This window comes from Nematostella vectensis, chromosome 4 (assembly GCF_932526225.1).
Source record: "Nematostella vectensis chromosome 4, jaNemVect1.1, whole genome shotgun sequence".
NCBI lineage: Eukaryota > Metazoa > Cnidaria > Anthozoa > Actiniaria > Edwardsiidae > Nematostella > Nematostella vectensis.
Window position 1 is genome coordinate 18347523 of NC_064037.1, and position 18208 is coordinate 18365730.

Genomic DNA, 18208 nt, shown 5'->3' on the forward strand with positions numbered 1-18208 from the left:
CATATTTGTCTGTTTTCCGTTAGAATAAGATAAATTTTCAGTATCTAACGGGGTGTAGGAAAGGAGAGAATTTGAGGTTAACTTTATCAGTTTCGTTTATCTGGTGTTTCTTTTAGTTAAAGTTCATTTTTTATAGCATCAAATATGTAAACGTCAACCATTGGCATGTAGTCAGACATGCCACTATGATAGTATGAGATGCTGACTTATGATAGCTTGAGGTGTTGACTAATGATAGTCTAAGGTGTTGACTTATGATAGCGTGAGGTGTTGATTATGATAGCGTGAGGTGTTGATTACGATAGTGTGAGGTATTGATGATAGTGTGAGGTGTTGACTATGATAGTATTAGGTGTTGACTATGATAGTGTGAGGTGTTGACTTATGATAGTGTGAGGTGTTGACTATGATAGCGTGAGGTGTTGACTGTGATAGTGTGAGGTAGTGATTATGATAGTGTGAGATGTTGATTATGATAGTGTGAGGTGTTGATTATGATAGTGTGAGGTGTTGATTATGATAGCGTTAGGTGTTGATTATGATAGTGTGAAGTGTTGACTTATGATAGTGTGAGGTGTTGACTATGATAGCATGAGGTGTTGACTATGATAGCGTGAGGTGTTGATTATGATAGTGTGAAGTGTTGACTTATGATAGTGTGAGGTGTTGAAATGAAATACTTTTGTGTTTTACCCTACCGAGTCTCGACAACCACAGAGAAACATATTTGTCTGTTTTCCGTTAGAATAAGATAAATTTTCAGTATCTAACGGGGTGTAGGAAAGGAGAGAATTTGAGGTTAACTTTATCAGTTTCGTTTATCTGGTGTTTCTTTTAGTTAAAGTTCATTTTTTATAGCATCAAATATGTAAACGTCAACCATTGGCATGTAGTCAGACATGCCACTATGATAGTATGAGATGCTGACTTATGATAGCTTGAGGTGTTGACTAATGATAGTCTAAGGTGTTGACTTATGATAGCGTGAGGTGTTGATTATGATAGCGTGAGGTGTTGATTACGATAGTGTGAGGTATTGATGATAGTGTGAGGTGTTGACTATGATAGTATGAGGTGTTGACTATGATAGTGTGAGGTGTTGACTTATGATAGTGTGAGGTGTTGACTATGATAGCGTGAGGTGTTGACTGTGATAGTGTGAGGTAGTGATTATGATAGTGTGAGATGTTGATTATGATAGTGTGAGGTGTTGATTATGATAGTGTGAGGTGTTGATTATGATAGCGTTAGGTGTTGATTATGATAGTGTGAAGTGTTGACTTATGATAGTGTGAGGTGTTGACTATAATAGCATGAGGTGTTGATTATGATATTGTGACGTGTTGATTACGATAGTGTTAGGTGTTGATTATAATAGTGTGAGGTGTTGACTTATTATAGTGTGAGGTGTTGACTATGATAGCGTGAGGTGTTGACTTATGATAGCGTGAGGTGTTGACTTATGATAGTGTGAGGTGTTGACTATGATAGCGTGAGGTGTTGACTTATGATAGTGTGAGGTGTTGATTATGATAGCGTGAGGTGTTGACTTATGATAGTGTGAAGTGTTGACTTATAATAGTGTGAGGTGTTGACTATGATAGTGTGAGGTGTTGACTAATGATAGTCTGAGGTGTTGACTATGATAGTGTGAAGTGTTGACTTATGATAGTGTGAGGTGTTGATTATGATAACGTGAGGTGATTATGATAGTTTGAGGTGTTGATTATGATAGTGTGAAGTGTTGACTTATGATAGTGTGAGGTGTTGACTATGATAGCGTGAGGTGTTGACTTATGATAGCGTGAGGTGTTGACTATGATAGCGTGAGGTGTTGACTATGATGGCGTGAGGTGTTGATTACGATAGTGTGAGGTGTTGATTATAATAGTGTGAGGTGTTGACTTATGATAGTGTGAGGTGTTGACTATGATAGCGTGAGGTGTTGACTTATGATAGCGTGAGGTATTGACTTATGATAGTGTGAGGTGTTGACTTATGATAGTGTGAGGTGTTGACTGTGATAGCGTTAGGTGTCCTCACTTTGAGCACGCCTGTTTCGATAAGAGACGGACCATGAGGTGATAACCGAAAATTCGTAACGGGTACAGCCCCCACTGCCTAATCAAATATATAAAACAAATATACAAATATATAATGGTCCGTAAAGCCCCACAAAACAAATATATAATGGTCCGTAAAGCCCCACAAAACAAGTATATAATGGTCCGTAAAGCCCCGCAAAACAAGTATATAATGGTCCGTAAAGCCCCATAAAACAAGTATATAATGGTCCGTAAAGCCCCGCAAAACAAGTATATAATGGTCCGTAAAGCCCCACAAAACAAATATATAATGGTCCGTAAAGCCCCGCAAAACAAGTATATAATGGTCCGTAAAGCCCCACAAAACAAATGTATAATGGTCCGTAAAGCCCCGCAAAACAAATATATAATGGTCCGTAAAGCCCCACAAAACAAGTATATAATGGTCCGTAAAGCCCCATAAAACAAGTATATAATGGTCCGTAAAGCCCCGCAAAACAAGTATATAATGGTCCGTAAAGCCCCACAAAACAAATATATAATGGTCCGTAAAGCCCCGCAAAACAAGTATATAATGGTCCGTAAAGCCCCACAAAACAAATGTATAATGGTCCGTAAAGCCCCGCAAAACAAATATATAATGGTCCGTAAAGCCCCACAAAACAAACATATAATGGTCCTTAAAGCCCCACAAAACAAGTATATAATGGTCCGTAAAGCCCCACAAAACAAGTATATAATGGTCCGTAAAGCCCCGCAAAACAAATATATAATGGTCCGTAAAGCCCCGCAAAACAAATATATAATGATCCGTAAAGCCCCGCAAAACAAGTATATAATGGTCCGTAAAGCCCAGCAAAACAAATATATAATGGTCCGTAAAGCCCCGCAAAACAAGTATATAATGGTCCGTAAAGCCCCACAAAACAAATATATAATGGTCCGTAAAGCCCCACAAAACAAATATATAATGGTCCGTAAAGCCCCGCAAAACAAATATATAATGGTCCGTAAAGCCCCACAAAACAAATATATAATGGTCCGTAAAGCCCCGCAAAACAAATATATAATGGTCCGTAAAGCCCCACAAAACAAACATATAATGGTCCTTAAAGCCCCACAAAACAAGTATATAATGGTCCGTAAAGCCCCACAAAACAAGTATATAATGGTCCGTAAAGCCCCGCAAAACAAGTATATAATGGTCCGTAAAGCCCCGCAAAACAAATATATAATGGTCCGTAAAGCCCCGCAAAACAAGTATATAATGGTCCGTAAAGCCCCACAAAACAAATATAATGGTCCGTAAAGCCCCGCAAAACAAGTATATAATGGTCCGTAAAGCCCCGCAAAACAAATATATAATGGTCCGTAAAGCCCCGCAAAACAAGTATATAATGGTCCGTAAAGCCCCACAAAACAAATATATAATGGTCCGTAAAGCCCCGCAAAACAAGTATATAATGGTCCGTAAAGCCTCGCAAAACAAGTATATAATGGTCCGTAAAGCCCCGCAAAACAAATATATAATGGTCCGTAAAGCCCCGCAAAACAAGTATATAATGGTCCGTAAAGCCCCACAAAACAAATATATAATGGTCCGTAAAGCCCCGCAAAACAAGTATATAATGGTCCGTAAAGCCCCGCAAAACAAATATATAATGGTCCGTAAAGCCCCGCAAAACAAGTATATAATGGTCCGTAAAGCCCCGCAAAACAAGTATATAATGGTCCGTAAAGCCCCGCAAAACAAATATATAATGGTCCGTAAAGCACAGCAAAATAAATATATAATGGTCCGCAAAGCACCGCAAAACAATTATATAATGGTCCGTAAAGCCCCGCAAAAAAAATATATAATGGTCCGTAAAGCCCCGCAAAACAAATATATAATGGTCCGTAAAGCCCTGCAAAACAAAACAAAACGCTTACTTATAGAAAAACAGCTTTATCAAAACATACCTTCCATGTTTGTTGCCATGCAACTTAACCTAGTAACAGGAAAAATTATACGGAGAAGTCCTGCGATCCGACTTGCGTGAGAGGTTTTGTTTTTGGTTTGAATATCCAAATCTCTTAACATTTGTGCCGCGCCTAATATGGGTCATTTCTTGTTGAAGGATCGTGAAATACTTTGCTTTTGATGCGTATGACCACCACCCTTCCCAGGGACACGCGCCTGATATGTCATGACATTCACCGTGATTCAAGCGGATTTCATTCAATAGTGAGATGAACATCTCATTTGCATAGTGATTCAAAGCCTACGAAACCACGCGTCACGCAAGTCGGACCTGGCGTGACAGCTCGACTGGGTCTCTGCCCTGCCGGTAATACACTTGGTATTTTTGTCTCATTGGCCTGAATGTTCCTGGTTTTACTAATACATTCAAATTGTCTGCAACAATTAAATAACCTACAAAAATATTTCCACATTAAGCTCGACAATAATAAAAACACTGTGTGTCTTAATAGTCATCTCTCTTTTTGAAAAAAAAAATCTTTATAACAATAAAGTTTGCCAAATTTTACCCTTAAGAAATTATCAAATTTAATAAGAATAATTTCTCTGACATGAAATATGGATATCCACACAAATGATTGAGTTATGCATGGCAATATACGCGCTTATTTTAATGATTTTATCATTGATACTCGTGCAATACTCTCCTGGGGGGACAGTGCTAGTGTGAGTATTATCGGGCCTTGATATTTGAAATTCATCCACATATCATAAGATGACTATCTGAATACTTGCCTCCAGTTCAAGAATAAGATTGTCGGAGAAATGCTGCTGGACGAGTCATATGAACTCAGCTCATTTATACAATCATTTGCAGCAACTTAATGGATACAGGCCCGTACCCAGGATTTTTCTTGGAGGGGTGCGAAATCCGAAAAAGTGTACATAATTCTTCGGGGAGGGTTGGGGGGTGGAGGTGGTTTTTACTGATAAAAATCTGACCACCCCTGAAACATTTTAGGCATTGCAGTATCTCCACGGGAAGTTTATTATGGGATTTGGCTACAAACAAGCGTGAATTATAGATTTATGACACACGCTTCACTTTTTAGTTTTGCCTAAAAATAGCACATATAATGCAATCCGAAATTGGACTTGTCCCGATTGTGTGTATGTGGGGGGGGGGGGGGGGGGGGGTTGGGGGTGCGAACCCCTTTAGGCAACCCCCCCTCCCCTTCCTGGGTTCGGGCCTGGTATAATGTAACTGTGTTAAAAGTTGATCTCCATTTTCTGATAATTCTACTTCATCAAGGGCACGTCGTACAACCTTATTAAGCCAATCAAATTAGTGCTTGAAAATGAGGCTTAAGTGGCGACTCAGGTCTATCGCTCTTTGAGTCTCCTGGCAACATATCAGCAATCATTTCATCTAGCGAAAATTGCCTTGGAGATCTCGGGAAGACGTCGATATCTTTCGGCAAAGTTTCGGACCTCTTCGGACTTTTTTCGATAGCAGCCTCGTTTTTATGAGTCTCCGAATGTGCTTCGTAGCTGTCGACGTCCTTCAGCTTTGACTCGTGTACGATGAAGTTATTTTCGTTTTCCTCAAATTGCCGTAATTCCTCTTCTTCCTGCCGTCGATCCTCAAGGCTAGTAGCGCTCGGTGATTTCATCTGCAGCTCGCAGTCTCTCGTGATATTCTTATTTTCGTCCACGTTTTTGGGTATCAAGGCCTGGTCACTAAATGGCTCTTTGATTATAAGAGGCGTAACTGCTGAGGAAATGGCTCCCTGTAAAGGAAACTTTTTTCATATTTATATTAAAAGGGATGATGATATCTACTATATTAAAAGCTATGTTGAAAAGTGGAAAATAGTTTTCACTCCGTATAAACAGATCCCTATTATACCGACGGGGTTTGACGGAGGGTGGATGCGGATGAATGGATGGGGAATGGTCGGGCAATCCCCACCCTTCCCCCCATCAAAGCAAACTATTGCTTACCTGCTCGAGCTCGCTATGAGTACCAGCTGTGCCTGCACAGTCCCACGAAACGTCACGTGATCCTGTCACTACCTCGCCACCAGTGCGAGGCTCCGTTGGTTGCTGCTTTTGTTTCAGATTTGGAGGCTGTGGGTCGCTTCTCTTTCGTTTCTCGATGCTTCCAATCAGCGATTTTACGAGAGAGACTTTTTTCGGTGACCCCGGGGCGGAGTTGTCTTGGCCCATTTCTCGGTCGATATCGAAGAACTTGGATCTCTCTTCTGGCGCTTGAGTGGCATAATCCACATACAAAAAACCTTGATCCTTCATATTTTTGTCCGGTTTATCGGCTTTACCAAGACCATCATCCTCATTGCCAGCGAAAACCTTACCACGCAGTGTTGGGCTTATGGAGGTTTGTCCTACATTAAGGCTTTTCAAGCGTTCCTTTATACTCAAACCTCGTGGATAACCCTCCTCAAAACTGTCGACCTGGTCATGTGATGAAGGCGTTACGGGATCACGTGATTCTAACAAGTCCATGCTCGGTGTGGAACCACGTGACCGGTCACTACTGGTTGACCGCAACTCGGTCTCTACGTCAAAATAATCGTAATCCCTGACCACATCTGACAAGATTGGTGCTCCCCCGTCACTGGGCGTGGTCTCGCCGCTGCTTTGTTTGGACCCTCTGTACCCCTCGGTGAGGTCAATATGCAAATCAGGGTTGGCGACTTCGCCAGTGCTGACGCTGTAAGTCACGTGGGAGTCGCACTCACTGACGCTCTCCGATAACACACTGGCGGAATCCTCAGAAGTATACACGTAATCGTCGAACGGGGTTCTGAAATCGTCCTCCGAAATACCGCCATAGCCGTTCTGGGGTACCTGTGGTGTAGCATATTTCGTGAACGATTCCTGTGCCGTGTAGTCGGCGTTGTGAGGCAACACTTGCATCCCGCACTCACAGGTCCTGTGAGGCCGCCTTGCTTGATCTTGAGAGTAGTAGCGGGTTAATTGCGGTGGCTCAAAGTCCTGAGTACTCGGTCTTGGGCGGGACGCCTGTGGTGTGGGGCGCCCTGATTTCGCGGGTGATTTGATCATTAGCGGTATTCTAGATTTTGTTGGACTTTGTGGTGAAGAGTACTGTCTCTGGGGGTTTGGCTTTTCTTGGGTTCCTTGGGGATAAATATTAAATCAGTCAAATAGTTTTTAACTTTTTTTCAGGAAGTGATAAAACCTACGAAATTTCCTCGAAACTGATAAAGGGTTCTAAATCTCCCTGAGAAAAATTCAGAAGACGAAAGAATCCTTTGCCCTTTTCTAGGTTTCCCGCCATGGTATAGTAACATGGATACCAAAGGGAGCATTCACTGTGCCCTGTATGGGCCGCATGCATGTTACAGGGAGCGTGCACTGACTGTACCTTGTATTGCGATGGGCCGCATGGATGAGCGTGCACTGACTGTACCTTGTATTGCGATGGGCCGCATGGATGAGCGTGCACTGACTGTACCTTGTATTGCGATGGGCCGCATGGATGTTACAGGGAGCGTGCACTGACTGTACCTTGTATTGCGATGGGCCGCATGGATGAGCGTGCACTGACTGTACCTTGTATTGCGATGGGCCGCATGGATGTTACAGGGAGCGTGAACTGACTGTACCTTGTATTGCGAAGGGCCGCATGGATGAGCGTGTACTGACTGTACCTTGTATTGCGATGGGCCGCATGGATGAGCGTGCACTGACTGTACCTTGTATTGCGATGGGCCGCATGGATGAGCGTGCACTGACTGTACCTTGTATTGCGATGGGCCGCATGGATGTTACAGGGAGTGTGCACTGACTGTACCTTGTATTGCGATGGGCCGCATGGATGAGCGTGCACTGACTGTACCTTGTATTGCGATGGGCCGCATGGATGAGCGTGCACTGACTGTACCTTGTATTGCGATGGGCCGCATGGATGTTACAGGGAGTGTGCACTGACTGTACCTTGTATTGCGATGGGCCGCATGGATGAGCGTGCACTGACTGTACCTTGTATTGCGATGGGCCGCATGGATGTTACAGGGAGCGTGAACTGACTGTACCTTGTATTGCGAAGGGCCGCATGGATGAGCGTGTACTGACTGTACCTTGTATTGCGATGGGCCGCATGGATGAGCGTGCACTGACTGTACCTTGTATTGCGATGGGCCGCATGGATGAGCGTGCACTGACTTTACCTTGTATTGCGATGGGCCGCATGGATGAGCGTGCACTGACTGTACCTTGTATTGCGATGGGCCCCATGGATGAGCGTGTACTGACTGTACCTTGTATTGCGATGGGCCGCTCCACCGTCAAAGATCTCTTTCTCTCGCTCTTGTCAGTAGCCGACCGAGGCCTGGAATCAAATGCTATCGCACTTCTAGACCTAGTGAACGGTTCTGTGAGAGGCTTTGTGCCAGGAGACTGGGACCGAAGATTCTCCGCTACTTTCCCAGGTGACCGTGAGCCTTTATCAGAAGAAGTAATCTGCTTTCGGGTGACCCTCGGGCTGTTCGCGGGACTGAAAGTCGAGCTTCGGTTTACACTTGATGCTTTTCTTGGGCTCCCTGTGGTTTTTACACGTGATGTATCTATTTGCGCGGCGCTTGACTGTCTTCTCGTAATCCTCGGGCTTCCGACAGGAGTCGTCGATGTCGCCTTCCGAGGTGTGGTTGCTATGCTTTGTCGACGAGGGCCTTCCGATCCAGGCCGACCTCTTACCGAAGTGGACCGAGTAGCTGACAGTGCTCGTGACTTCTCTGTTCGTGCACCTGTTGGGCTTGCGGCGCGATGAACGTTCAGATCCTGCATGCTTCGGCTACGCGCGTGAAACTTTCCCTGGGTATCCATAGTCCTCGGCGGCACCGACCGGGGTGACGCTGTACCTCTCTGGATGTGTGGGGCCGATAGTCTTGGTGGTGTTACTGCTACACTTTTTCTCCGCTGGCCTGGCGTCCCCGGTGCCGATTTCGAATCTTTTCGCGTTTCACTCGTCGCTCGTCTACCGGAGCCTCTTGTCTTAGCGGTGGATATCGCGGCGGGTGCGGTAGCGTTGAGGCTCTGATTAAGGTCTTGCATGCTCGCGCTGCGCCTGGAGGGGCGGTTGCTTATGCTGTCCGTGGCGTGCTGAGGGGTGGCCCCCCGGGTGAGAGGGCTCCGTGTGTTTCTAGGGCCAGGCGAGATGCAGCGGGTTGCAGGTCCAGTACGATGTCGACACGTGTCTCTGTGTTTTACCTGAAAACATCAACAACATAAAACTTCGATTAAAAAATGTCGTCATAAATACGGGAAAAAAATGAGATTTTGGAATATCCCGCCTCTCTTATCTACTATCAATAGTTTTAGGAAGTGTTTTAATAATCATAAAAGTAGGTTTAATAAGCACCCTAGTTTACCGGTTAGTGAAAGAGTTAAAGATGATCTTATCTTTCATTGCGACAATCATTTAGGTCTTAATAATGTTATGGTACAACTTATAGATAAGTGTAACTCTGAGGGTCAGCTCAGGGAAAGGGAAGGCCAGTGGGCTTATCGGCTTAAGTCTATCTATCCGCGGGGTCTTAATAGTGATGACTTTTTTTGTAGTAGGAACCCACGTAGAGATGTGTAAATTCTTTTTATCCATAGCACGCGCTATTCTAGAAAATGCGCGTTTTTGTCAGTTGTAATGCTTTTGCGTCTCGCGCCACTATTCTGATGTAAATAAGCTTGTTACGATTCACCTTCTTCAGTTTGCCCTAAAGAAGTCTTATTAAAGACGAAAATTTGGCAGAGTCGATTTCCAGTTTTTGGTGTATTGTATTCATTTGGTACGAGATCCCGACAGTTTGGGCTTTTTGATTCTATCCGCCTCTCTTAATAATGCACTTTGACCTTGTAGTTTTTGCCTTCCCCGTCCCTTTTTTTAAGACAAAAATGATATCCTACAGCGTTTATTAGACAAAAACAAGAGAGCATAAGATATCTTATGCTCTCTTGACAGAAACAAATACGACACTTGAACATAAAATGGATAAATATTCTTTCTTAGAGATAATTTTTTTTCGATAGTGCGAAAAAAATAAGCATTTATAAAATCTTAAAACAATCATTAACTTTTTTCCCCACAACAAGTCATAACAAAAAAAGAAAAAAACACGAGAAAAAAAAAGCGACCACGCCAGGACTCGAACCTGGAATCTCCTGATCCGTAGTCAGGCGCCTTATCCATTGGGCCACGCGGCCGTTCGCAAAAGAATTTGGAGCAGCAAACTATAATATACCGTTTGTGCTGTAGAACTTAACCCGTTGTTATTCTTCTCTGATAGGAAGATCGTCAATTTTTGCCAATCAGGATACATAACTAACTTGTTACAGCAGAACCTCAAACAGCTGAATATTTTTATTCATTTGTTTGCAATGAAATGTATAGATTGCGAGACTCCTCGCTACCGTAACTTATTATTCTCTAAATTTCAACATTCCTACGTAGAAACAGTTGGCAAGAATGGTGCTAACAGTGGTTTAAATGTCACCCAGATTGTTTCTCTACTTAAAATGACCTGATTTTTTACAGGTATATTTACTGTAAGGTTAAGGTATGCTTCCACTTTGATGGGAGCGAGAACCGTTTTTTTTTTTTACCGGGATGGATTCATTTTTCCAAATAAAATCTCAAAATTTAGAAATTATTCCAATATTATTTTAGTTTTGTTGTATAAAGAAAAAAAAAAATGACCGTCCCTGGGTGGGCTTGAACCACCAACCTTTCGGTTAACAGCCGAACGCGCTAACCGATTGCGCCACAGAGACTCGTTATTCTTCCGTTGTAGAAGTTATCATAATTATATCGTTACACTGTACTTGTCTCTGACATACACAGGTATCCCACTCACCTGTACTGGTACAGACATATGCGAATGAATGGTACTTCCAGAGTCATGGCTCTCTGTACTCGATAAACTCATGGAGCTGGGAGAGCGAACTTGTTCTTGGCTTTCCCGGTAGCTACGCTGACTGCTTGAAGGTCGCGTTCTAGAAGGACGACGTTGCTTTAAATCTAGACAAAAGACAGAATCGTGTTAAATATTCACACTTGAAATTTACCGATAGCTCTGTATGGATCGGGTTTATATACCGTGAGTTCTATATGGATCGTGTTTAAATACCGTGAGTTCTGTATGGGTCGTGTTTAAATACCGTGAGTCCTGTATGGATCGTGTTTAAATACTGTGAGTTCTGTATGGATCGTGTTTATATACCGTGAGTCCTATATGGATCGTGTTTATATACCGTGAGTTCTATGTGGATCGTGTTTATATACCGTGAGTTCTGCACGGTATCGTGTTTATATACCGTGAGTTCTATATGGATCGTGTTTATATACCGAGAATTCGATATGGATCGTGTTTATATACCGTGAGTTCTATATGGATCGTGTTTATATACTGCGAGTTCTATATGGATCGTGTTTAAATACCTCGAGCTATGTATGGGTCGTGTTTATATACCGTGAGTTCTGTATGGATCGTGTTTATATACGTGAGTTCTGTATGGATCGTGTTTATATACGTGAGTTCTGTATGGATCGTGTTTATATACCGTGATTTCTGCACGGGTCGTGTTTGTCGAAATAGCGGTCCAATGTGTCCCAACCTCCGCCAACTCTCACCATCACATGTTTTCGCATCACCTGAAAAACATGAATGCACCTCATGGACATATGAAGGATGAGAAGAAGTGTTAAATCAACAATTTTGCACTGGCTAGTCGGAAAACATATTCTGCAAATGCTAAAGAGGCTTTTATTATAAAGAACTCTCTTTGATGACAAATTTATGAAAACAATTATACCCTTGAAAGAAATTGATTTCTAAAAAAATACTTCTACTTCATTATCACGACATCGCTATAATAGGAAAAGATACTGCTTTCGTTAATTCTGTTTTGCAAAAGATTGCTAAACATCTCGATTAAACTATCTTATCGTAGATCATAATTATTCAATACAGAGGTAAAGCAGCAGCGGTCTTACTATCGTTAAAATAGTTCTCACCCTGACAAAGATGAGATTCTTGCTATCACCCATCTTGTATTTTCCATCTGCTATCCGCTGTACAGGATATCGCGTGGGGCATGTACATTTATCCAAGACTTCGTACACCTGTAAGATCCATGTAAAAAATATCCAAATACTTCTCGATCTCGGTTACGTGAAAACGCGGGTTCTATTGACCGCAGTATGTATTTGGACTTGTATTTGTATTTTAAGGGAGTCTTAGAATTAAAAAAAAAGGAAAAGGTGTTTTTTCGGAGGTTATTCGCCTTTTCTATTCTGCGTGTTTATAGTATCATTTTCAAGAAGGTTATGTGAATTATAACCGTGAACCAAGATGGCTATGTCAATTATAACCGTGAACCAAGATGGTTATGTGCTTTAACCGTGAACCAAGATGGTTATGAGCTACAACCGTGAACCAAGATGGTTATGTGCTATAACCGTGAACCAAGATGGTTATGTGTTATGTGAATTTGCTCAAATACCGCCCTTTGTGGGTCTGCATGGTCTGTGTAAAAGTAAAAAAGAAAATGCCTTTAGTTACTTTTAAACCACAGTGAATATGTTTACTTAAAACTTTTTGACCGCAAACTGCACATTGACGACTATAAAAGTCTAAAATTATCAATGATTTCTTCCCCACTCTCAAAGATTACCGCCTGTTCTGGTGAATTGTCCAGGGGCGAAGGCAGGGGTGGCCCAGGGGGCCCGGGCCCCCCCTTCTAGCAGCCAAAGCTACAGTAATTGTATGAAACATTATCTAAAATACAGGGGGAAATGCCTTGAAAGGGCATTTTGGCCCCCCTCCTGTTAAAAATCCTGGCTACGCCGCTGTTGTCTAACAGTGCTAATCCATCGAGGTCATGAGGGAAAAGAGAAGTAAGTACACAACCTCCTCTGTCATCGACAAGTACACAGTTTAGAAGTGCTAAGCATATTCTAATACAGGCTGTAGACAAAATAACGCTAAACTTACATTAACCATTGTTCAACCTTGAGCGAGCACGTGGCCGACTTACTTTATTGGGTGTTTCCAAACAAAGGCTTCTTTGATTTTGTCTCTTTTTTTCCTCTAATTACAGGTAGCCCAGGCTCACGGCGAGTGTAGGTTTATTAGCAGCGGCTAAAACAGCTGAGAATGGCAAATAATGGCGGGTTTGAGTAGCAGCAACGTCAAACTCTGTTTTAATCAGCATATTTATTTCAACGAGATTTGTTCGCTCATAAAAACCCTGTAATAAACCTGCAGTCGCCGTGAGCCTGGGCTACCTGTGATCTGATGTCTTGGTATGAAATTTGAGTAAAAATGCTCAGCTGCTACTAGACAGATAGGATCTAAAAGGCACTGAAAGACGAGACTGCTCTCTATTGTTTAGACTTGCCTCTAGACAGTGAGTAGCATGTGGTAACTAAAAGCTATTTACAGTGGAACCTGGATTTTACGATAACCTCGATTTACGATAACCTGGATTTTACGATAACCTCGATTTTACGATGGCGTTCCTTTCTCCCGGCTGAAATAGAGTGAAACGTAAAAGAAATTACCTACTTTACGATATCGGATACAACGATATTCTGCCAAGCGTAATTTCGACCTCGATACAATGATATTACTGATTGTCTATTAAAACTCAAGACAACTGCAGTCACTGGACTGAAAAAAAAAACGATCTTAAAAGCGATCTCATTTGAATAACGAGGGGGAAAATATCAAATGTTTGCTCATTCATTTTTATTTACGTAGTTATATATAAATATGATGAGCAGGATAAAAACTATAATTTTCAAAATCATAGTAGTCTGCAGATGATTTCCAAACATATTGTTATGTCGTTCAGTGCCGCGCGATGACTGAAGTCCTATTTCAGATCGAGGATGACAGAGGACCGTGTAATATTTTCAAAAGTCTGACGCATTGACGCCAATTTCAAACCCAAAAGCGGGAGCTATGAAATCTTCACGGGGATGCGGGATGAGAGGCCACGCCCTCATTCAGCTTTGAATGCTTGACTGCAGCTTGTTAAAATCCTGCGTACGCCCCCGACAAGTAACGTTGTACTGTACGTTAATCGATTCTTTGACTTGACAGATCTTGTTACAATACAGATTCCAGTATTATAGAAAGTAGCTGAAGTTATACAATGTTATTATTTTGTAAAAGTTGATAATTAACCCGACCTCGCTAAAACGATATTTTCAATGGATTATCTTTAATATCGTAAAATCGAGGACCTCTTTGCAAGGATACCTCGATTTTACGATACATTTTCTTTCTCCCGAGGCATATTGTAAAATCCAGGTAGTTGAAAATCTTGGGAGTAGTGATTCGAAATTTGATATTTCGTTACAATTTATACTTTTCAAAACTCAACTCTATTTGCGCTCCAAGGAGTCCTGGGAACTTTTTTTGTTGCAATGAAATTTTCCACGTATATTAGTAAAATGTGTCTTAATTAATAAAAAATCTTCCTTACTTCAGAAGAAAAACACCACTTACTAGCAAGACAATGGGCTGAAACCACATAAATGTTCAACAAGCTCCCTAGGCCTCCATTAATTAAAAAAGAGTCATTAAAAATTTATTTTAAAATACGGGGAAAAATAATGAGATGTAATTAATGGAAACTGAAAAACGAGTTTGTATTTTAGTAATTCGCATTAGGAAAACATGACTAGCGTATGGATTATAAGATGCCGTGTTCTGCAGTTTTATGTAAAGACTGCATGTTTGAGCTATGACAAGCCAAAAAGAAATCTTTTGCAAATAGTTTTGTGGTTTTATTGCCGCTGTTACACAGGTCGGCACGTAGGGTCTTTCTTTTCCTAAATTAGCGTGAACACAAAACGGATAAAGAAATTGAGATAAGGTATCTCTTTCGAAATGTAGTTTATTGGAAAAGATAGCTTTTTAAATGTGAAATTATTTGCAGGAGGAGGACAGAATGAATGGCGGATTCGCGATGTTTTCGGGGAAAAGAAAATTCAGAAAAAAATGTACTTTTAAATGGCTGCAGCAGAAAGAGAAAGGTTGCCCATAATTACTGTGCTCGAAATAAAGAGTTCAATAAAGTTGACCCGACTGTAGCGAGATATGCAAGCAAAAATAGTTTGAGACACTAGGAATAGAAAACCGCAACCGTTGTACTGATATAGCAAGTTTTGTACATCAAATCAGATCTTACACGTTTCCCTTTTCACATCAGTTTGACAACTCATCTCGATAATTTAATACGAATGAAATAAAAACAAAACCCGATCAAGCAAATCGCGATGTGCTTGAATGACACGATAGACATTGTTTAGTCCTTTTATCGTAGGTAACTACAGGATTTATAACATATTTGAACTGTCGATTTTTTTCCTATGTAAGGACGGAGCGTACGCTTTTTAAGTCAAATGCGCAAAGGGCTCGAATGAATGAGGTTATTAAAAGCGAGAGACTAAACGATAAAGCGCTCCATTGAGAACAAAATTTCCTCCGAAAGTTAGAGTTTTAATTTTGTAAAAAAATAAAAGTGAAAGGCCGCTTGTTACATCTCATGAAGGAAAAACAACGATAATTTTTATCGTTTCAAGGGAGTGTTTTGTAATAGATTGATGTCTTATATATTCTATCACACGTGTGACGCGCATGGTAGATAGTATGTTAGACGTAAACCTTACTCCTTCAAAAGGGCTCATCCGACCACTAAACTGAACACCGTAACCTTTTAACCTGCTGCTAACAAATGGCATCCATTGATTCAAAGATATTGGATTTCTCCCTGCCGGGTTTGTTTATAACAATACAACGAAAGCAAAATGGTTGATCGATCTCGCGAAAAAACGCAAAACGCATCACGTATAAGATGATGAAGAATTTGGATGGATATTAAATTCACGTGTGTGTTTTTCTAGATTGAAATCGACTACCGTTTGTGAGAAGACTGTGAAGTAGGTAAAAATTGCGTTTTGTTTTAAACTGTTACTATAGAATATCTTATTTTCCATCTCTAGCGGAAATCGGGATGAGTGGACCTAGGATTTTCCATTCAAAAGGTTGTATTAAAAAAAAACTTTGCAATGCTAATGAGAGTCAAGAGGAATGGAATAAAACCCAACAGGATCTGTTAGACTACAATAGAATATACGCGTAGCCCTGGTCATTCCGGGTCATTAAACTTGAATTCTGCCCGTAGGGAAACCATCAAGAGGGAATAACTCCTTCCATGTGCGTGCTTTTTCCTGTGAAAAAGCATTGGAAAACAATCCGGCCCATTCATTCACTCAATTTGAATGAATAACACTTGTACTGCATTCACTTACCAAATCATCCAGGCTGTGTGATTTGTGTTTTTTCTTGAGTAATCTCACTTCTTGTCTCGGTGCTGGCTCCTGTAAGGGCTCAGGCTCCAGTTCTAACTCTTGGTCGATTTCATTTTCTAAGCGCACAAGTTCTGGCGGCTCGACGCCGACTTTAAATGCTTTGCGCGCTACCTCGAGTAAGGTCAATAAAACCGTTTTCTCGTTTTTGTTGAGAACCAAGTCTTCCGTTTCAAACATGATAACGTCGGGAACCCTTAGTTCGCGACACCATCGGATAAAATTAGAAACGTTGTCTCGGGCGACAAACGAGCCATGAGTTGCTCCGCGCTGTTTGTATGTTACACCGCACGCGGGAAATAAACCTCTCCGAGGAAACTTTGGATTGCGTACAAAGAATTCCTCACCTACTGTCTGGATAAAATTCGCTAGTCTACAAAGCACTACACCCGTATCTAGCATAGATGTAAAAGTGTCAGTATTTAGCTCTTCCTCTCCCAGTAAACGCGAAATCCACGACGCGAGATCTTCCTTGAGAGGTATCAGCCATTTCTCCATCATTCCCTTTCTGTCTGTATCGAAATCTCTGGTTCCGTGGTTGGCGTTTTCTTCCGCCATGTTCGTTCTTACAGCTGGAATGTCTAATTCGGAAATTATTTAGAAAAGGCGAAATCCAATTGGCTAATGCTTACTGCTTTGAATTTATCATTTATAACAGCAAGTACAATAAGGCGTACAGGCGCAAAAAAACACGAGTCGGAAACAATGCGATGTCAGCCGACTCGCGGATATGTCGGGGGCGAATGTTTACATCAGAGAGATGACGAACTGGCGATGTTGTCGGCATAAGCGTAGTTATACCACCCTCTCTACACGGTGCATACTGCTGGCCGTATCACCGCGCTCACACTAAGTCGCAATGAAACCATGTCATCGAGCTAAATGCATTATGCTAAACGCCAAGGCAGACTCTCTGCGTCAATTACTTCGCATTTGGGACCGCGCTCCGTGAATTCATTATTCACATTTCAACTTGATTGGTCAAACTTGTTATCAATTGAGTTATATTTAAGACTTTATTTTAGACGAGCCATAATTTGACCGAATATCAAAGCGTAAAGGAGTGTTTTCAGGCTCATTGTGGCTAAAAGAACAATGTCAACATATTTACATCGCTAGACAACAACTATCATTACAATACAAGTATTAAAATGAAAACATCCAAACAATTCATAACGGCGGAACACAGTTGCTAGGTGTTTATTTAGCAATTAAGTATAGCGAAGTCTAAGAGGGTGAGATTAGAATATGTACTCAGTGTGTGTAAATTGAAAGCAGCGATGACAATTTCATAAACATTTGATTAAATGATGGAGGCCCGAACGCGCCAAGGCACGCGCCCTGAGGTCAATATTAATCCACGCAAAGCTGAGCGTGCACGACAAGAGGCGATATTTCCATTCATAGACAATGCGCGACACAAAGTAAAGCTCAATTTTAAAAACGTTTTTCTTGATGCTGCTTACGTGACTTACTGCTAATGAAATTGTCTAAAGGCACGCGATCTTCTTGACAACGTGTTTTGCACTAGGCAAATTTCGAGAATCGATAACTCAGATGTATCAGGAATAACTTTTGTACTTTAATTCACATATATAGTCAAACTGAAAGATATAAGTTACATAGATAATCAATTAGTGTTTTACGTTCTAAGTACTTGAATTCGAAAAAGGATTTACTTACACTTTTAAGTGTAATCTTCCATTCACATCTTGGACTGTTTTAAATAAATACTGCTCCTCTGATCTATTTTTTGACTTGTAGATTTGGAGCAACTGCAGA

At 41.4% G+C, this 18208-nt stretch overlaps 1 protein-coding gene and 2 non-coding genes across 7 annotated transcripts; all 3 read right to left on the reverse strand.

Annotated features, from left to right (window-relative positions):
- Window positions 1-3977: 3977 nt before the first annotated feature.
- LOC5504270 (GAS2-like protein 1) lies at window positions 3978-17368 on the reverse strand. Of its 5 annotated transcripts, none has more exons than XM_048727194.1 (7): window positions 16370-17368; window positions 12062-12169; window positions 11608-11698; window positions 10902-11065; window positions 8223-9261; window positions 6013-7169; window positions 3978-5798 (listed from the first exon to the last, which is right to left on the reverse strand). In XM_048727194.1, the coding sequence occupies exons 1-7, from the start codon at window positions 16982-16984 to the stop codon at window positions 5349-5351; spliced, it is 3624 nt and encodes a 1207-aa protein (XP_048583151.1). In that variant the 5' UTR covers window positions 16985-17368; the 3' UTR covers window positions 3978-5348. The 5 variants fall into 5 exon arrangements, with proteins under 5 accessions (XP_048583151.1, XP_048583152.1, XP_048583150.1 ...); XM_048727195.1 differs by having other exon boundaries at window positions 3978-5810; window positions 8268-9261; window positions 16370-17367; XM_048727193.1 differs by having other exon boundaries at window positions 3978-5810; window positions 16370-17367.
- Window positions 10179-10251, reverse strand: Trnar-acg. Its single transcript has one exon. It is a non-coding gene; the product is annotated as a tRNA-Arg (tRNA).
- Window positions 10745-10818, reverse strand: Trnan-guu. Its single transcript has one exon. It is a non-coding gene; the product is annotated as a tRNA-Asn (tRNA).
- Window positions 17369-18208: the final 840 nt, after the last annotated feature.

Excerpts from the sequence above, each read along its gene's own strand:
- LOC5504270 (XM_048727193.1), bottom strand. The coding sequence starts at position 16,984 with ATGGCGGAAGAAAACGCCAACCACGGAACCAGAGATTTCGATACAGAC. Across the intron at positions 11,699-12,061 it reads AGAATCTCATCTTTGTCAGG|GTGATGCGAAAACATGTGAT; the intron begins GTGAGAACTATT and ends CATGTTTTTCAG. Across the intron at positions 9,262-10,901 it reads ATATGTCTGTACCAGTACAG|GTAAAACACAGAGACACGTG; the intron begins GTGAGTGGGATA and ends TGATGTTTTCAG.